Source organism: Cyprinus carpio, chromosome A10 (genome assembly GCF_018340385.1).
Source record: "Cyprinus carpio isolate SPL01 chromosome A10, ASM1834038v1, whole genome shotgun sequence".
NCBI classification, from domain to species: domain Eukaryota; kingdom Metazoa; phylum Chordata; class Actinopteri; order Cypriniformes; family Cyprinidae; genus Cyprinus; species Cyprinus carpio.
The window spans coordinates 20,541,630-20,561,042 of NC_056581.1; the positions used below are offsets into that span (position 1 = coordinate 20,541,630).

The window sequence follows — 19,413 nt, forward strand, 5'->3', positions numbered from 1 at the left end:
TTGCATAAAGAAAGCATTTTAAATCACACTATGAGACTTTGAGAAGAACAGTGTTTTATTTTTATCCCATCTCAGAAAAAAAAATAAGTGAATTACAGGAAACTAGAATAAAGAGATAAAGATGCACATAAACCACCAACCCTTATTAGCTTCAAAACAAGTGCTAACGATTAGAAAACGGTCTGAATTACTTTAGGCCTAAATATGAAACACATTTTTATATATTAATAGAAATAAAGGCATTGAGACGATGAGATACTCCACAAACCTGACAGATGAAAGAGCAAAGAAATAACTCATAAAACATTAAATATCACCGTTCTGAAAGCACTGACGCTGTCTGTGCCGTAAAAAAAAAACATGGAAAGCCCCTGAAATCTTCCGTCCCGCCTCAATAAATAAAATATACCTGCATAAAGAGAGCTTGGTCAAACTGCAGCGGGATGCAGGAGAGAGACGGCACTTACACTGATCTCACGAGTGTGAAAATATATTATCACCGAGTCAATGGCTCTTTAAATACACATGGCAAATAGAATAAGGACTTCTTTAATGCTGATAATAACAAGTGAAATATCTTTTGCATGTCAAAATTATTTTCAATCATGGTAAAGATCTCAGTTAAACACTGCATCGCATGATACTCGCTCAAAAACAGACAAAACACCCACAATGCAACACTGAACCTTATATAGGAGTATAACGCAGTTCCTGATCTCATGATGAGCTTTCTGAGGGAAACCGAAGCAAATATATCTCTTAGCAAAAACATTCATGTACTAAAATAAATCTCATAAGAGTGAAATATGACCAGCAAGGCGCAGCCCTTCACTCAGAACTGGACGGTGTGAGCGTGCTTCTTGCACAAGGGCTTGTCTTTCTTGGAGAAGAAGGTCTGACCCTCCAGACTTGTGCTGCAAACCTACAGGACCAGAGAGAGACACCAGAACATCCTCAAAATCACATACTAACCCTCGTTTACACACCACAGCTAGACGAAACAAACATTAAAATCAGCAAAAAATAAAAACGGACATTTCTGATTTATTTTTAATGCTTTTCAGGATATATGGATATATTTGTGATTTCTCGACCTGAAAAATCAATAAGTTTGTAAAAGTCATGAGAATGTCTGTAATTAAATTTATTCTAGACATCTCAAAATGTATATATTTTATTGGGTAGAAACGGCTGTTTATGAGTAAAAAATAAGTGAGTAAATGAATTGAATAAATAAAGTGAATAAGTAAAATAAATTATATATATATATATATATATATATATATATATATATATATATAGTTAGTAAATAAAGCAAATATGTAAATAAATTAAACAAACAAATAAATAAAAGCAAACAAGTAAAGAATGAAAATGTAATGAGAAGCGATTAAATAGTTATAAAAATAAAGTAAATTAGTGAAATTAAATAAGTAAATAAATAAATAAAGTAAAGAATAAAATGCGTAAATAAAGTAAATTAATATCGAAAGTTGGTATATAAATTAGTAAATTAAAAAAAAAATCAATATCAATAACCTCATCCTGTACTGGAAAAATCACATCAATTCACTGGTTATTAAGTGTCTGAACATTCAGTTCTTGAAACTTCTGGAATGATTTTATTGAACTATTTTCATATATATTCTCTCCTAGTTTCTTTCCACACACAAAGCGTCTTTATTACAGCAGTAGTCGCAGTGATATCATTCAGAGACTGTCCTGGATTGTGTGAGATCCACTGGAAATGTCAATCTGATTCACCAAATAATGTATTTGAGAGTCAGAGGCTTGGTGTTGTGTTGCACCTCACTGCTCTGATATAGAGAGTAAAGCCGAGCGTTCCCGTACCGTACAGACGAAGCAGGTGTCGTGCCAGGTGAACCCCAGCGCCTCCAGGAACTTATCGCCTGCTTCGATGGGGAAGTCACACCCGTGACAGCTGGTGCCGAACAGGGTGTAGTAATCTAACACACAGAACACACACCAAATCAATCACAGCGCTCGGATCCAGGCGTATCCACCCACAGATCAAGTCAGCACTAATAATACAGCATGCATTGATCTGTAAATACGTATTGCACACTATCAAAACACTAAACTGAAATATAATTCAAGTATACATGCAAACAAGTGAAAGAGTACGCTACATAGTATTTCGAATGAGGAAAACTTAATTAGAGTAAATATGTGACGAAAAAATAGAGTTGTTGAATCAAATAGATCAGTCTGATTCAGGAATGAATCATTTAGTGTGATCTGTGGAATGATTCAACAGGAAAGTAATGTTTGGATACTACTGAATGTAATGTAGTGAATACTCCAGACAGCAGAACCCAGGAGAAGACTGAAGTGTTTCTGGTTGTTGTATAAGCGGTGAGTGTTTGATTGACAGGCAGGGGGCGGGGTTTCTCACCGGTCTCACAGTACGGCTGTCCGTCCTCCAGGTGGAAGGTGTTGTTGCGGATGGGCTGCTGGCAGCCGGTGCACAGGAAGCAGTGCACATGCCAGGTTTGCTTCAGGGCGTTGATGACTTCCTGTTAGCAGATGAGAAGCATCGATTAGCAGTGGCTCTGAGCGCAGCAGCTTTCCTCTCAAACCACTGTTTCATCTACAGCAGCAGCTTCTGTTCCAGCCCAACCTCTTTATGTAAGCCTTGAGATTTTATAATAATATTTCTATATTTCAGCAACTCATTTACGGGGCACAGATGTCAATTAAAGGTCACATGACATGCAGCTGGACGAATAAAATTTCATCAATTTAGTAAGTGTTTTAATTTAGATTTTATTTTTCAATTATATATGTATATTCAAAAATAATATGTATGAGAAGAGATATATATATTTTTAAATGCCTGGATAGAGAGAGAGAGAGAGAGAGAGAGAGAGAGAGAGAGAGATTTATTTAGAATTTAAATAATCAAATCGTAATGAACAAATTAAATTTATTTATATTATATATTTATATAGTTTTCATTTATAATTTATAATATAAATATTAAAATATATATATTACAAATGATTATAATATTATATTAAATATTATAAAATTATAATAAATTTCATATATTTATTATCATTTATAATATTTATATAAATTAGGGCTGTTAAATTGATTAATTGTATGGTCTATTTATATATATATACACAGTACAGACCAAAAGTTTGGAAACATTACTATTTTTAATGTTTTTGAAAGAAGTCTCTTCTGCTCATCAAGCCTGCATTTATTTGATCAAAAATACAGAAAAAACAGTAATATTGTGAAATATTATTACAACTTAAAATAATAGTTTTCTATTTGAATGTACTTTAAAAAAAATTATTTATTCCTGTGATGCAAAGCTGAATTTTCAGCATCATTACTCCAGCCTTCAGTGTCACATGTAACATCCAGTCTATCACATGATCATTTAGAAATCATTCTAATATTCTGATTTATTATGAGTGTTGGAAACAGTTCTGCTGTCTAATATATTTGATGAATAAAAGGTTAAAAAGAACTGCATTTATTCAAAAAAAAAAAAACATTTCTAATAATATATTTTCTTTACTATCACTTTTTATCAATTTAACACATCCTTGCTGAATAAAAGTATTGATTTTATTTAAATAAAAAAAAAGAAAAAAAAAATTACTGACCCCAAATTACTGACCAGTAGTGTATATTGTTATTACAAAATATTTATATTTTAAAAACATAGCTTCTTTTTTTATTTTATTTTTTTTTTTTTTTTTCACTTTTTATTCATCAAAGTATCCTAAAAAATATCACATGATCTAAGCAGCAGAACTGTTTCCAACTTTGATAATGAATCATCATATTAGAATGATTTCTAAAGGATCATGTGATAATGATCCTAAAAATTCAGCTTTGCATCACAGAAATAAATGATAATTTAAAGTATAATAAATTTAAAAACAATTATTTTAAATTGTAATAATATATCACAATATTACATTTTTTTTGTGTATTTTTGATCAAATAAATGCAGGCTTGATGAGCAGAAGAAACTTCTTTCAAAAACATTAAAAATAGTAATGTTTCCAAACTTTTGGTCTGTACTGTATATGTATTTAAAAAACATGTATGCGTGTATATATTTAAGAAAAAATAAAAAAATATATATATATATATATATATATATATATATATATATATATATATATATATATATAAAAAATAAATCATTTATAAATATAAAAAATATATACATTTAAATATTTCTTAAATATATACCTGTATGTGTGTGTATTTATATACATATAAATATACACATTACACACACATATATCTTGCAAACACAAACTTTAATTTTAGATGCAATTCTTGAGAACTGAAATTGATCTTGAGACAATCAGTGATTGATGAACACACTGATCAGATCTATAAACTGAGCTCATATCTGATCTAATGATGTCTCATTATCCGCCCGAGCGGCTCGACGTATATTGTGTTTCTTGTGTTTGTTAATGTGGTTTGTTTAATGTAGCAATCTGACCGCCATGGACCAGATAAACCAGACTTTATGATCCCGATTAAAGCCCGTTCCCACAGAGAGAACAAGAGGAGGGAGGCTGGGAAAGATGAAGGAATGACACTTTACAGGGAAACAATCACAGAGATCAACAGAGAAAACGAGGAGAGAGACGGTGATGCTCAAGTTAATAGTTAATAACGTCACTGATTTTAATTAATTACAGTCCAATGAGACACAAGATTTGAGGAATCATTCACAAATGCTGCAGGATGATAGAAAAACAGAACTGTGGATGCAAGGAAGCAATAGCAGACTTGAACTCTCACCCCCAGAATCTTCTGCTGGCATTTGAAGCAGGCCGGGGCCAGAAACTGCTCATAACAGCGCTCGCAGTAGACAGAGCCACGCTCCTCCACAAAACCCACATCTGCCAGAGAACTGCGGCAGTGAGAGCAGTTGAACTCCTCCTTATGCCAGGATTTGCCCATCGCCACCAGGAATGGACCCCTGCCACACATCATCGCTTTAGTATCATTCAGCTACACCTCTATTAGATGACAACCACTCCGAGTCATTATAGACAAAACTACAACCATAAATACACGTTAACTGAAATAAAATATTATTATTATTGTAATTTCAGCTAGTGGCCAAGGCAACATTCCTAATTTTAATTTAGAAACATGAAGGTCTTGTGTAGGTTTCCATGGTTACAAGATCTGTAACAAATGTAACAAATGTAACACTATCATTCATTAGTTTGAGCTCAATCAGATTTCAATCAAAACATTCTTTTATTCATCAAGGAAACATTAAATTTGTCAAAAGTGACAGTAAAGACATTTATAATGTTACAAAAGATTTCTATTTCAATGAAATGCTGCTCTTCTGAACTTTCTATTCATCTGTGAATCCTGAAAAACAGAATGAATCACCGCTGCCACAAAATTATGAAGCTGCTAACTAATATATATTATTTTAAAGTGTAATAATTAAAAAAAAAAAAAAATAAATAAATAGACATTTAACAAAAAAAACCTACTAAAACTGAAAAAAAAAAACTAAATAAAAATCACTAAAACTTTAATTATAATGTGAATGTTTTGTAGTATTATTTAAATGCTATTAAAAGGTTTTATACATTTGTTTCTTATTTTTATATCTTTTTTTTTGTATCAGTTTTAGTAACTGTTTTTGTCTGTCTTTTTTTTTTTTTTTTTTTTTTTTCTCTCAATAATACTAAAATAAGACTGTAACCACCATAAAAATGGTTTTCCTCATAAAACACATACAGCACTAATGTACAGAGAAGATGAATGCTCTAATCATGTATAATGTCACTATCGCAGCGGTTGACTTGCTCTCCGAGCTCAGGTCTGTCCTGACACTGTTCTGATGGGATCTGATGTGGAGAATCTGTTGAGGTGAGCGGGGATGCGGCTGACAAATCGGATGATTAGCCTGAAGGGAAAACAACAGACCCTGGCGATATCAGATGCAGAAAGCGGAGACTTGAAGCTTGGATGTCAGGGCCGCTCCGGCCGGAGTCTGACAGTCTGTGGCGGCCGTGGAGGCGTAACGGATCCTGCTCTCTGGAGACGAGCTGAAGGAGTCTGAGCTCCAAACCCGTCAGACGCTTGTTCCTCGGTAAATTAAACTTCACACAGCCGCATGTGACCATCACACTAATGTAACCTTTGACGCTCAGCCATTATAACACAAAGGTCTAGTGTAGGTGTTCAGTGTTACAAAACCTGTTACAAATGTAACACTTCTGCTCAAAAGTTTGAGGTCAGACGAATGTTTTGTTTTGCTGAAAGAAACTAACACTTATTCATCAAGGCTGCATTCAATTGATCAAAAGTGATGATAAAGACATTTATAATGTTACAGAAGATTTCTATTTCTAATAAATGCTGTTCTTTTGAACTTTCTATTCATCTGTGAATACTAAAAAATTAATTGAATATTAAATTCAACAAAAATGTTTTGATGAACAACTGTGTTCATCACTGATAATAATCAGAAAATGTTTCTTGAGCAGCAGATCATCATATTAGAATGATTTCTGAAGATCATGTGACACTGAAGACGAGTAATGATGTTGAAAATACAGCTGCACATCACAGAAATAAATTACAGTTTACTATATATACACATAGAAAGCATCTATTTTAAATTGTAAAAATATTTCACTATTTTTACTGTATTTTTGATAAATTAATTTTTTTTTTTGTGATTTTGATAGAATGCTTTCAAAGACATACAAAATTATTTTGAATGCAAGTTACATCAAAAAATATATAAAATAAATACCTAAATGGAAAAATAAATAATAATAGAATATTAATACTCAAAACACACACACACACAAAAAATACATAAATGTATTTTCTCACTTTAAACCCTCAAGTTCCAAGACATGCCAAATAAAAGTGATGTAACATTTTTCATAAAGGACTTATCAAATCTAGTTTAGAGTCAGTTCAGAAAAGTAATAAAGTATCAGCCTGCTGCTAAAATGAACATCATTTAGTTGAGTTTATCTGGGCCTGAATGAATGATCTATAGTGTGAATAATATCCGAAAGTTCCTTCACATTCAGATAACCTTTCACACAGAATGAAGCTTGTCTTTTATTTGGAGCTGTTTTTAGGATTGTGAAACATTAACTTCTGTTTCTCATTTACAATGACAATAAAGAAACTCTTTGAATTGTTATTAATGATACAGTTTTATTATTACTATTGTTATTTATTTATTTTGTTTATTTATTTCTTGAGATATTACAGGTCACATACTTTATGCCAATAAAATTATTGCAATTTTAACTGTAAAAGACTGGAAAATCTGTTCATTTGTTAATGCTAAATTCCCTTACTTTATATGGTACAAAATAAAGTAAATCTAACAGGAGATTTCAAAATACTGTTGAATGTATTGAATGAACGTTGACTAAAATTTTTAATTTAATAAAATACATGATATGCCCATTAAATAATCTAACGGCAAATTAATTCCACATCAATTTTGGCTGAGAAATCATCGTGTTAGATGTGAAATGCACTGAATAGATATTACAAAAAGTAGCTTCAGAAAGAATTATTTTGATTCAACATTCCATACATAATGATAAATTGGTATTAATAGATGAAATATGAAATGATTTATAAAAAAGATACATGAACCTAAAAGTGCCAACAGGTAGGTCTTAATGAATGAGTCACTGAATAATTCACTCAACCGATTCATTCAGATACGAAGCTAGTGACTATATTTATGAACCGAGTCACTGAATCACTGACTCACTTGATTCGTTCAGTAATGAATCACTGCTGCGTGTCACTCGAGCCCCTTTCACACAGCGCATTGATCCTGGAAAATTGCCAGAGTGCCTTCAGTGTGAACGCAAACATGTCCCGGGATGTGAATGAACCAAACTCAAATGGTCCCTGGACCAATCACGGGACACATTATCCATGTATTTTCCATAATCTCTGTGTGAAAGAGGCTTCAGAGGGACACAACAGTTCTGCTGTGGCTTTGACTGGAACTGTATTTGTTTGTGAAACTGAGCATTAACTACATCGTATCAATTATTACTCTTGTTTACTGAACTATTCTATTAAATGCATCAATCATTATTTTTCCATATTATTTTATATTTAGAAGTTTCCATACTTCTGGCAACCACAGCTGCTGTTTCTTCTTTTTATTTAGGGAAAAATATGTATCTAGTCATTTAACGATGGTTGAGTCTTTGTGAATGTGGGTTGGAGAGGGTTAAATGACACACTGACCGGTGCTGAATCATGATGAAGGTGTGCGAGCGTCTCACCTGATGACCATGTTGCAGTGGCCGCACATGGGTGTGCGTTTCCCCGCCGGGATGTGCTCGGCTCTCTGCACCAGAGAATCGTCTCCGTCGTTGGGGTGAGCCTGAGGCGCGGGTCGATCCGGGCCCTTGGGGAGGCTGCTGCTGACCCGTCCGAACGAGGGGCCCGTCTGCGGCGCAGGTGCACCTGCTTTGGGAAACCCTAATCAAAGAGAAAGAGATTTCAATCTCAGCGACCCCTCGCTGAACTTCACCCACATCAGCGCCGGTGTTACGGAAGAGCGCGGTAATGAGATCGGCTATGTAGTGTGACCGAAGATGATGGGAAGTTCTGGTAAAGATATACGAACTCTATCTCTTCTGAAGGGACGGGACATCCACACCGTGCCGCCGCAAAACAATGGATTGGTTTACTCAGGCAACATTCCCAGAAGTGGAGGAGACACCTGGCAAAATAATCCCTTCTCTCGGACAAGCCTTCCCTTCTCTGCCCGCCTCCGGAGAGACAGCGGGGGTCAGAGGTCATGCGGAGGCGCGGCACACAGCGGCTCATTCAGAATCAAAGCAGAGAATGCACCCTTGGCAACTTTCAATTTTTAGTTCATACAGAAAATCAGAAAACGAAATATTGACAGTTTTCGCCGTCTACCCAAAGACTCTCACTCCTACTTAACTTTGCAAACCGCACCAAATGTAAATATGAATCTAAATATGAGCGTATAAATGACACCAAAGCAAATGGGAAGATAAATAAGCTGGTTATTGTCTAACGGAACTAAATCAGAGTCTGATCTCTCCAGAGCACGGAGTAGCAGCAGGTCAAAGGTCACGGTCAGAGGTCAGAGGATGCAGCGGCTGAGTCAGCACAGGTTTCTCCTGAAGGACTCGTCACATCCTGAGACCGGAGCGAGATAAGATGAGCACTTCCTCTCAGCTGAGGAGGAAACAGAGCTGAAGTGCATCAAACAAGTCTGAGCTGGGGAGGAAACAGAGATAGTCTTGTGGGAACTCAGTAGTAGGCAGATCGTGAGGTCGACACTGTTTGATACATATAATAAGCTATTATAATATAGTATGTGTGCTAACGAGTTTTAATATTTTTAAACATTTTAAGCACATATATAAATATTAACATTTTATATATTTATAAATGTGTTTTAAGTTTACATTATTATGAAACAAAATAAAAAAAACTAATACGAATACGAATATTATTTAACCATATTTTAGAATACAATACTATAGTAAAAGTTTAAAATACAAATAATTAATAATTTAAACATTTTAAAATAGTTATAAAGTTAAAAAGTTATATTAATAAAATATTTTAAGTTATATTAATGTTGTAAGTTATATTAAAATAATATATTTATTATAATAAATTAATATAAATAAATTATTAATATTATAAGTGATTCATGTTTTAAACTTACAGTATTATATTTTAAACATAGTATTTTAAAATATAAAACTATTATATTAAAGAGATTAAATTAAATTTAATACATAAGGTTAATTTCTTATTTTACATTAAAATAGTTTCATATTTTGAAATATAATACTAAATTTAAAATATTAGCAATTTTTAATTGAAATATTTTAAAATGAAACACTAAGTGTATTTTTTCCTAAAAATAATAATTAATAATGTATGAATTCTATAATAAAAATATATTATATATTTTGTAATTAATAATGTATGAATTCTATAATAAAATTTTTTTAATCATTAAAATCACAGAATAAAATGTTTATAATATTAATAATTTATACTTTTATATACATATATATTTTTTAATTTTATGAAAACTAGTAGGCAATTTCTTTCTGGTCTTTAGATATATTTAAAAATACTTGAATATATATTATATATTATTATTATACAACAAAATAATGTTTTTTTGTTTTTATATATTATTTTATTAAATTTGTTTTATTTTTCCTTTATAATATTATTTATTATGACCAGACATTTAAAAAAAATAGGTATTAGAAACTAAAAAAAATATTAGTATAACACACTGCAGACAATCCAGATTTATAAATCTTTTTTTAAAAATACATTTTATAAAAATGTAAAAACATTAAAATGACACTAAAAGCTAGTTTTGGACATGTCTGACCCCATCAGTGAAGTAAACCCCCCAAAATAAAGTTATTCTGAGAGCTCTGCAGCATCTGAGCGTCTGAAGGAGAGGCTGCAGGTTCCTCAGAGAGATGAAGGCCATGTGCTGCATGAGACGGCCGGACGTCCTGCCCTTGTGTACTCTCTGCTCTGATCCGGCGGTCTGGAATCAATCAGGCCGATGAGCTTTAATTGAGGAGATGCTCTGCCAGCCGGACCGATGACCCGCAGCTCCTCGTGAACGCACCGAGCAGACCAGGAATCTGAGCGCGGGTCATCTGGTGCATGTGGCGCCGCTCCATACATACATTACACAGAGATACCTGTGTTCAGCCGTCACCCGAGCCACAGCGCCTGTCAGCACGCTGCTCTTAAGAGCCCCCAGAGGGCATGATGGGTAAACACCAAACACATACCCACAATACAGCGGCTCTGTGCAATACATCAGCCCGTCCACAGAGTGAACATTCACCCCGAGACCCCGTGAAACTCCACTAAACATGCCTGACTGTGAAGCTGTTCTCATCATTCAGTCAAGCTTTCTGAATAAAACACAGCTCTCTAATACAAGCATTAACTCAAAGCTTAAACTACATTTCCACAAGCATCAGTCTGCCATCTGCAGGACACTTGAGGAGCCGATGCTCACCTGCCTTCATCTGCCAACACACAGAAACAAAGCTAAAGCTAAATTAAATATGATAAATAAATATAATTTTTATTTTTTGGTTGAAGTACTTAAATTAATAAAACTGAACAAAATCAGGGTTTAGCATGCCAAAACACTGACCTAAAATGATTAAAATTATGATAAAATACATAATATTTTATAAAAGTAAATATTTAAAATTTTAATATATAATAAAACTTTTATAATATTAAGAATTAATAAAAAAAATTATATGTATATACATACAATATATTTATATTAAAATATATTATATAAAAATACTAGATGAAAAAAATTGTTAAAATGAAAACTGAAAAAATACAATTCAAAATATCAATAAATACTCTAAAATAGTATATAAATAATACTGAAATTAATCTGCAATAGAGACAGACAGTTGACTGAATTAAGGTCTCTCATGAGCTTAAAATCCTTTTTATCTGAATGTTTTTGCTGAAATTGAGATTATTTTTGTAGACAAATATAAATTGTGCCTATAAATTTCTTTATAAAACTAAAAAAAGAAAAGAAAAAAAACTAATGTAAAAATCTGCCATGACTTACTCACTCCACCAAATTCCTTCACTTCTATTCATATAAAAAAAAAAAAGTGAATATTCACATTATTTTAAGTTTATTTGATTATTAAGTGTCTAAAACGATCTTATTAGAAGGGGGAATAAAAATTAAGAAAATAAGAAAATTAAATCCATTTGACTAAAAACTCAAACCCAAGTCAAACAGGTTTTGACTGACATGAGTGAAATTTATTTTTGGGTGCCCGTCCCTTTAAGAAACAAAGACGAACAAACAGAGAAAGCAAACTGATTTGTGACGAGCTGAAGGTCTGACCTGCGGCGCTGCTCGACTGCCAGCTCTTGGCTGTAGGTGGAGGGACACCGTTGCCCTGCCGCGGGGCTCCAGCGGGTGCTTTGCTCATGGTTTTGACTGAAGACGTGGCATGAGAACTGGGCTGAAGCTCCTCTGCCGCCTCGCTGGAGAGAGACAGAAATAAAGTGATTTAAACCCTGCTAGATGACAAAACAAACACTCAAACATGCATCAGAAATCTCTGAGAGCACATTCGGATAATCTTCTGAAGCCTGATTCATCTGAATGTCGTTTTCAGTCACGCATAAGCAAATATGAGCAGATTGATCAGATACGAGTGGCACAGCGGTCCCAGATGGTTTGTTAATGAACTAAACCAGTGCCAACTAAAGCAAAGCTGCTGCTGAGACGCTCCAGTTTCACTGTGTCCCAAAACCTGTCCACAACGTGTCCGGGTCACACATAAAAATGATATTCTGCTTTACAGAAAATATTTGTAGTAATAAAACAGGCTTTATTTTTTGGTTTCAAACAGACAGGCCGATTAATGCTTTAATACTCCTTCGATCCTTTTGTGTATTAGGATCTCATCCAATGTTGCTATCTTTTGTTTTGTTTTTGTTCTTTTTTATGTTGAATAGAACAATATATATATATATATATATATATATATATAGGAACATATATGTAAAAAAGGTAGAACCTCATGTACCGCATGTGAGCAAAGAATTAGATAATAAAAAAGTTTTTTAAGAAAACAATATTTTCTTTATAAATATTTTGTAATTAAACATCTTGCAAGATAATCAAATTTTCATTGCTTTAAATTGCTCAAAAAAAAAAAATTAAATTGTAAAATATTTATACATAATTGTAGCACTTGTTGTATTGCCTTTATACGGATTTAAATAAAATATGATAACAGTATTTTTTATTGTATTACAGTACTGAAATATAAATATTTATAAATATATATATAAATAAATATTATGGTAAGGAGAATTTGAGAGTTAAATATGTTTTTTTTTTCTATGAAGAACAATGTCTAAATGCAAAAATGTTATATGTATATGTAATTATCTATAATTAAAAAAAAAAAATATATATATATATTATGTAAATGAGAATTTGAAGGGTAAATATGTTTAACTATCATGAAATTAAACGTGTAAGTGCAAAAACATTCTAAAATTAATTAATTAAATATAATTATATAATATAATGAAATTATATATAATTAAATATAATGATACACAATTGCATTTTAATTATATATAATTTATATAATATATATTTTTGAACAATATTTAAGGCTACATGTGTTTGTAAAATAATTGTCTACATGTAAAAATATAATAAACAATTTAACTACAAAAATATATTATGTAACACACAAATATATATATATATATTAAATACAAAAATAAATATTCTATTCTATATATACACGCATAGATATACATATAAAAAAATTAGTTTCAAAGGTCGGTAACAGTCAAGCAGCATTATAAAATTATGCAAATCTAAATAAAATAGTGATAAACTATTTCATGTTTTCAGATAACCATGGTTTTAATCTGAGCAGCAGAAACACAGAAGCACCTGCTGGAGGATGCTGGGATAGCAGAGGTCACACAGGGCCAGTGTTGGGGGTAATGCATTACAAGTAACGAGAGTTACGTAATCAGATTACTTTTTTCAAGTAACTAGTAAAGTAACGCATTACTTTTTAATTTACAAGAAAATATCTGACTTACTTTTTCAAAAAAGTAAACGCCAGTTACTTTGTATTCCCATTTTTTTTGACTGAAAGCCTCCTGTTCCCATATTGGGAGAAATCGGAAGTATGGAGGCGTTGTGTGCTCTGTGTGAACATGATGTTACTGTAGTTCTAGACTAAATGTGAATGTGCATTAATTCATCCCACTTACAAAAAAAAAAAAAAAAAAAAAAAAAACAGATTTAGTATTCATCAAAATTAATCAAAACAGTGAAATAATAAACTCAGAATATGACGCAAACCTGCAATAATTAAATATTTATAGACAAGTAAAACTTGGAAACCAAATTTGCCTTGATCTTTTGGAATATAAGAGGTCTTTGTACCATTAAAACGTCCTGCAAGTTTCGTAGCTTAAGACGTCCTCCCCATTATAAACGAGCCATTTATTTAATCAAGCTCTAAATACAGCTCGTTCTGGATCCATGGTAAGAAGTGACGTCACGGTGTGAAGTGACGTTCCAACCATTGCATATGACCGCCTCCAGCACAAGACAACTACGCTCATTTCTATCGTTGACGCGCCGCGCGCCTCACAAGTGTTCAGTCGACGGACAGCGAGTGGGTCTGTGTACAGGAAAATTACAATGCCACGCAGTATGGCGTTATTTCCCTGTCAAATGTCGAGAGCGCATTATTGTAGCGCGAAAGTACATTAATATAATGTGCGAGCGCAAATCTCTCTGCTCGCGCGCGGAATATAATGTGCGGAGCGCAAATCTCTCTGCTCGCGCGCGGGAACTGGGCGCGCGCTCTCAGATACACGTTGCTCTTGTAAGAATTTTCTCTGGGCTCTCTCAGAGAGTATGCCTGCACTTAAACCGTGTTCAGTGCAATCGCGAATCTCTCCTCTTCGCTTAAAGTAAGCGTATGTGCTTAGAACTGTTGCCCCGTGCGTTCACGCATGGCCAAGTACTCTTCCCTTCGAATTCTTTCCCTTTGCCTCTTGGCATAAACGCTGTCAAAACGGCACCAACCAATCAGAAATAGGCTTCACACGACTGACCATGAAAACGCGACATCGTACATGGAATCACCCGCTACTAAACAGTTACGCTCAATCCGCAAATGTTCTGAATTGGGGGGTTAATAATTGATCCATAGTCACTGTCGTTAGCCAATCATAACAGTGGGCGTTAAACTGAACTCTTAAAGGGGAAACAACCCAAAAACAGACTGTTGAATCAAAGGATGAGAAACAAGGGTGGGAAAATGTCATAATTCACTACATTTTAAAAGTTTTTTTTTAAAAAAAACTATAGTAATACTATAATTGCACCTAGGGGACCATAATAATAAAATAAAAAAACCCATGTCATGACCCCTTTAAATAACACAAATGTATCTATTCCCATTTTATTAACAGTGTCTTTGCTGCTGACCTTTAATGATCCAGTTCAACCATACTAATAATCAAAAATGACTTTAGATAAACTAACAATTGTGCTTCATTGTTTTTTTTTTATTGCTGAAGTGCTACTGTACAGACGTGAATTTACTTTTCCTTCAGCCTGAGGTTTATTCATTACACTTTTTGGTGTGAAAGGGCTTTTACATTTGCTATAAATAGAACTTCTTATATTAAAAACAATCAAAGCCCTGCTCATATTTAAAAAGTAATGTGAAAGTAATGCAAAAGTAATGTACCATTATTTCCATAAAAAGTAACTAAGTAACGTATTTAGTTACTTTTTTAGGGAGTAACGCAATATTGTAAGGCATTACTTTTAAAAGTAACTTTCCCCAACACTGCACAGGGCACATATGCATTGAGCAGCTGGTAACACGCGTGAACCACAGCGCCACGACACTATCAGCAGGTGAGCGTCATCTCACACACTGGCTGCAAAATTAATTTTACACTGAAAGCCACCATACGGCCGAATTACAGCTCTTTAATCTTTATTGATCACCGCATGGAGTCTGTTTGACACTAAAACACTGCTTTAGAGTCACACAGCATTCTGTTACTCCTGAAAACTAGTCTAATAAACAAACAAAAGCAGATAAATACACCCATTACTACAAAACAATGATATCTTTACTGTTTCGGAGAGGTTCTTTTTCAAGTAAAAGAGGGTGGTTACTTTATGCATTTATCTGATAAAAAATACAGTAAAATAGTGAAATATTATTACGACTTAAAATAACTGTTTTGTATGTGAATACATGTTAAAATTTAATTTATTGCTGTGATCAAAGCTGAATTTTCATATTAGAATGATTTCTGAAGATCATGTGACACTGAAGACTGGAGTAATGATGCTGAAAATACACCTTTGATCACAGAAATAAATTACAGCTTAACAGATATTCACATAATAAACAGCTGTTTTAAAATGTAATAATATTTTACAATTTATACTTTATATACAAACAAAGTGTTAGAGGTTTCATCACGGCACTAATAAGCTGAACTCCAATGCAGTGCTGCCACCTACTGTCCACTAACAGAACTGCAGCAGTCTTTCACAGCCTGTGGCCAACAGTGAAGGTGCATTAAAGTTAATAGACGCATTAATATATAATCAGCCCTCAAAGTTTCTCTCCTCCTCACATCTCTACATTACACCGAGCTTTGATTGAAACGCATTTCATTTCTTCAGTGTCCAGTGTGTCATTCAGTTTTGTGGGCTCCTGAGGATAAATGTGCCGATAAAAAATGGATAAAGAAGCTAAATGAGAGAGAAATAAAGAGAGAGGGATTCGTGGCCAGAAGGTGCAATCATATCTATTATTAATCTCTAATAATGTCCAGATCTCCTGTCATAGATTGGTGCCTGACGGCTCTATAAAGGTTTGTGGGACGAAGCTGTTTAATCTCTAATAATGTCCAGATCTCCTGTCATAGATTGGTGCCTGACGGCTCTATAAAGGTTTGTGGGTTTCCGGACGGCTCATCAATCTTTACAAATGACTGAACGACCCTGAGCTTCATTAGTGCTGCTTTAAGGTTTTCTGTGTGGTGACGATGTACAATAAATTCTGGACGATCCAGATAACAGCAGCTGAATAAGACTACAAGTCTTCACCTGAGACAAACTTGAGCAGAGATCACTGAACTTATGTGTACTTCATATATATTTAACAGAGATCTGATCTCAGCATCATCCAGTGCATCTGGGATCACATGAAGAAACTGAGACGTCTCCAAGACGCCTGAAGAAAGCTTATGTGTGATTTATATGTATTCGATGCGCAGGTGCACCGAGGACAAAAGCGGTTTTAAACGCAAAGTGTGCTCACACCAAATGTTGATTTGATTTACTTAATAGAAGTTAACTGATAAATAAAACCTATTTATGACATTATTTTTGAAATCTCTGGGTGGAGCACTGGCTGTTGCAGTCAAAAGTCTAACTGGATTATTACGATTAATATAAACTGATATTTCCTACTGACACACTACAGCAAAAGATAAACAAACTGAGTTACAATACATTTTTTTGGGTGAAAATACTAATGGCGTAAGACTTTTTGCACAGTAGTGCATAATAAAATAATATATATATATATATATATATATTATAGATATCATTTTTAACACAGTACCATTCATAAGCTGAGAATAATTGATTTTTTTCTGCTCATCAAGGCTGCATTTATTTTATCAAAAATACATTAAAATTGTAAAATATTACTATACTTCAACGGCTGTTTTCTCTGTGAATCTCTGTTAAAGTGTAATGTATTTCTGTGATGTGCAGCTGTATTTTCAGCATCATTACTCCAGTCTTCAGTGTCACATGATCTTCAGGAAATCATTCTAATATGATGATTTGCTGCTCAAGAAACATTTCTGATTATTATCAATGTTGAACACAGTTGTGCTGCACAATATTTTTGTTGAAACCGTGATACATTTTATTTTTCAGGATTCACAGATGAATAGAAAGTTCAAAAGAACAGCATTTATTTGAAATAGAATCTTTTTGTAACATTATAAATGTCTTTACTGTCACTTTTGATCAACTGAATGCAACCTTGATGAATAAAAGTATTAGTTGCTTTAAAAAAAAAAAAAAAACTTTTACTGACTTACTAGTTGTATAGATTAGTGTATGAGTGGTTTATGTGATTATTTTTAATGTTTTTATGGAATAGTTGTAATTTGTTATTTGATGTTTTATGATTTTTTATTGTTTCTGTGGAATCAGAACGGTTACGAATCAGTCGCTTAACGTAAGCCGTTTCAACAGTCAGAGATCAGGAAGAAAAGAAAACAGAGGAAAGAAGAAACACGTTAGATGCAGAGAGACGAAAGAAAAGCTTTATTGGAAGATTCAGAGAGAAACACTGGAGCATCAGAGCCGTGAGCTCAAGTACAGACAGAGAAGAACATACAGAAGAAACAGAGCTGCTCAAGTCATGCAAAGAAAAACAGACCATAATACAAATCTAACATCCTTCAGCCAAAACACGCCCCACACACCCTGACGACTCTCACACACACTGAACATAAATAGCTTCCTCGGGTCACATGACCATCACTCTGTGATTGACAGGTGTGGGCGGGTCTACTGGGTCACATGACCGTCACTCTGTGATTGACAGCTGTGGGCGGGTCTACTGCACGTTTAGCACGCGGGCCGAGACCTCATGATGCCAGTCTCTCAGCTTGTTGTACTGAGGCCGGACCACCTCTGGGTCCACTCTGGTCACCCTGATGGTCCGACGGCACAGAGAGAGAGAGACAGGACAGACGGGAGATGAAGAGGAACAAACTGATTAATGCTCCGCAGGGAATGAGTAATGTGCTGAAAACAGCTATTAAAATATCAAACGCTTCTAAGATGAAGTTGAGAAATTTACCAGAAGATTTCCATGAAGCTAAATGTTCTAATATTATACCAACATAATGATCAGGACTATTAATTTGCTGATATCTGGCCTTTTAAAGATTTAAAACATTAATCTTAATATTTAGTTACGTTAGTTAATTTTCAATGCAATTAAAATGCATCTTACATAAGATGTTTATATCATTTTTTTAATATCATATGATATAGTTGGCACAAGTGCAAATGTGATTTTGAACAGTTCAATAAATAAGAGCTTAATATTGTGTTTTTGTGCAGTTTTCAAAAGCAGATATTACCTATTAAAGCCACAGCAGAACTGTTGTGTGTCTCCAACCAACACACGATTTCTAAATGAATCCATGTTTTGAACGAATCGAGTGAAACTGATTCAGTGGCTCATTAATAAAGAGAGCCGTTTACTTTATTCCTGAATCAATCAGCCGTTCGAAGGAGTCAAATGAATGAATGAACGACTCGATGACTTGTTCATTAAGACATCTGCTGCCACATACTGGCAGTTTTAGTTTCTTATTTAGTTTAGCATTTCATTAAAACAATTTCATATTTGAAATTTTTTAAATAAAAAAAAAATCCAGGTTAATAAAGAACTAATCAAAGGAATAGTTCACCCAAAAATGAAAAAATACATGTTTCTTTCTAAAGCTACTGTAACACCTATTTCATGATTTTCTCGTAAAAATAACGGCTTTAAATTATCTTTTTTGACCAAATTTGATATGATTAATATAAAATTAATTAAATAGTGTAATTAATTAGATTAAACATTTTATTCGTCTGATGGATGATATGATTATTTTTTAATATATTTTTTATTTTTTTTTTTTTATTATATTTTTTGTAAATTTTTTATTTTTTATGTTTTTTAT

At 33.4% G+C, this 19,413-nt stretch overlaps 1 protein-coding gene across 1 annotated transcript in view; it reads right to left on the reverse strand.

The window, feature by feature from the left end:
* Window positions 1-19,413, reverse strand: part of LOC109097469 (PDZ and LIM domain protein 5-like) — a 77,518-nt gene continuing 58,105 nt past the window's right edge. The window contains 6 exon segments of the mRNA XM_042765705.1: window positions 1-922; window positions 1,852-1,967; window positions 2,417-2,537; window positions 4,810-4,990; window positions 8,322-8,520; window positions 11,966-12,108. Coding sequence (XP_042621639.1) covers window positions 833-922; window positions 1,852-1,967; window positions 2,417-2,537; window positions 4,810-4,990; window positions 8,322-8,520; window positions 11,966-12,108 — 850 coding nt within the window. The 3' untranslated portion in view covers window positions 1-832.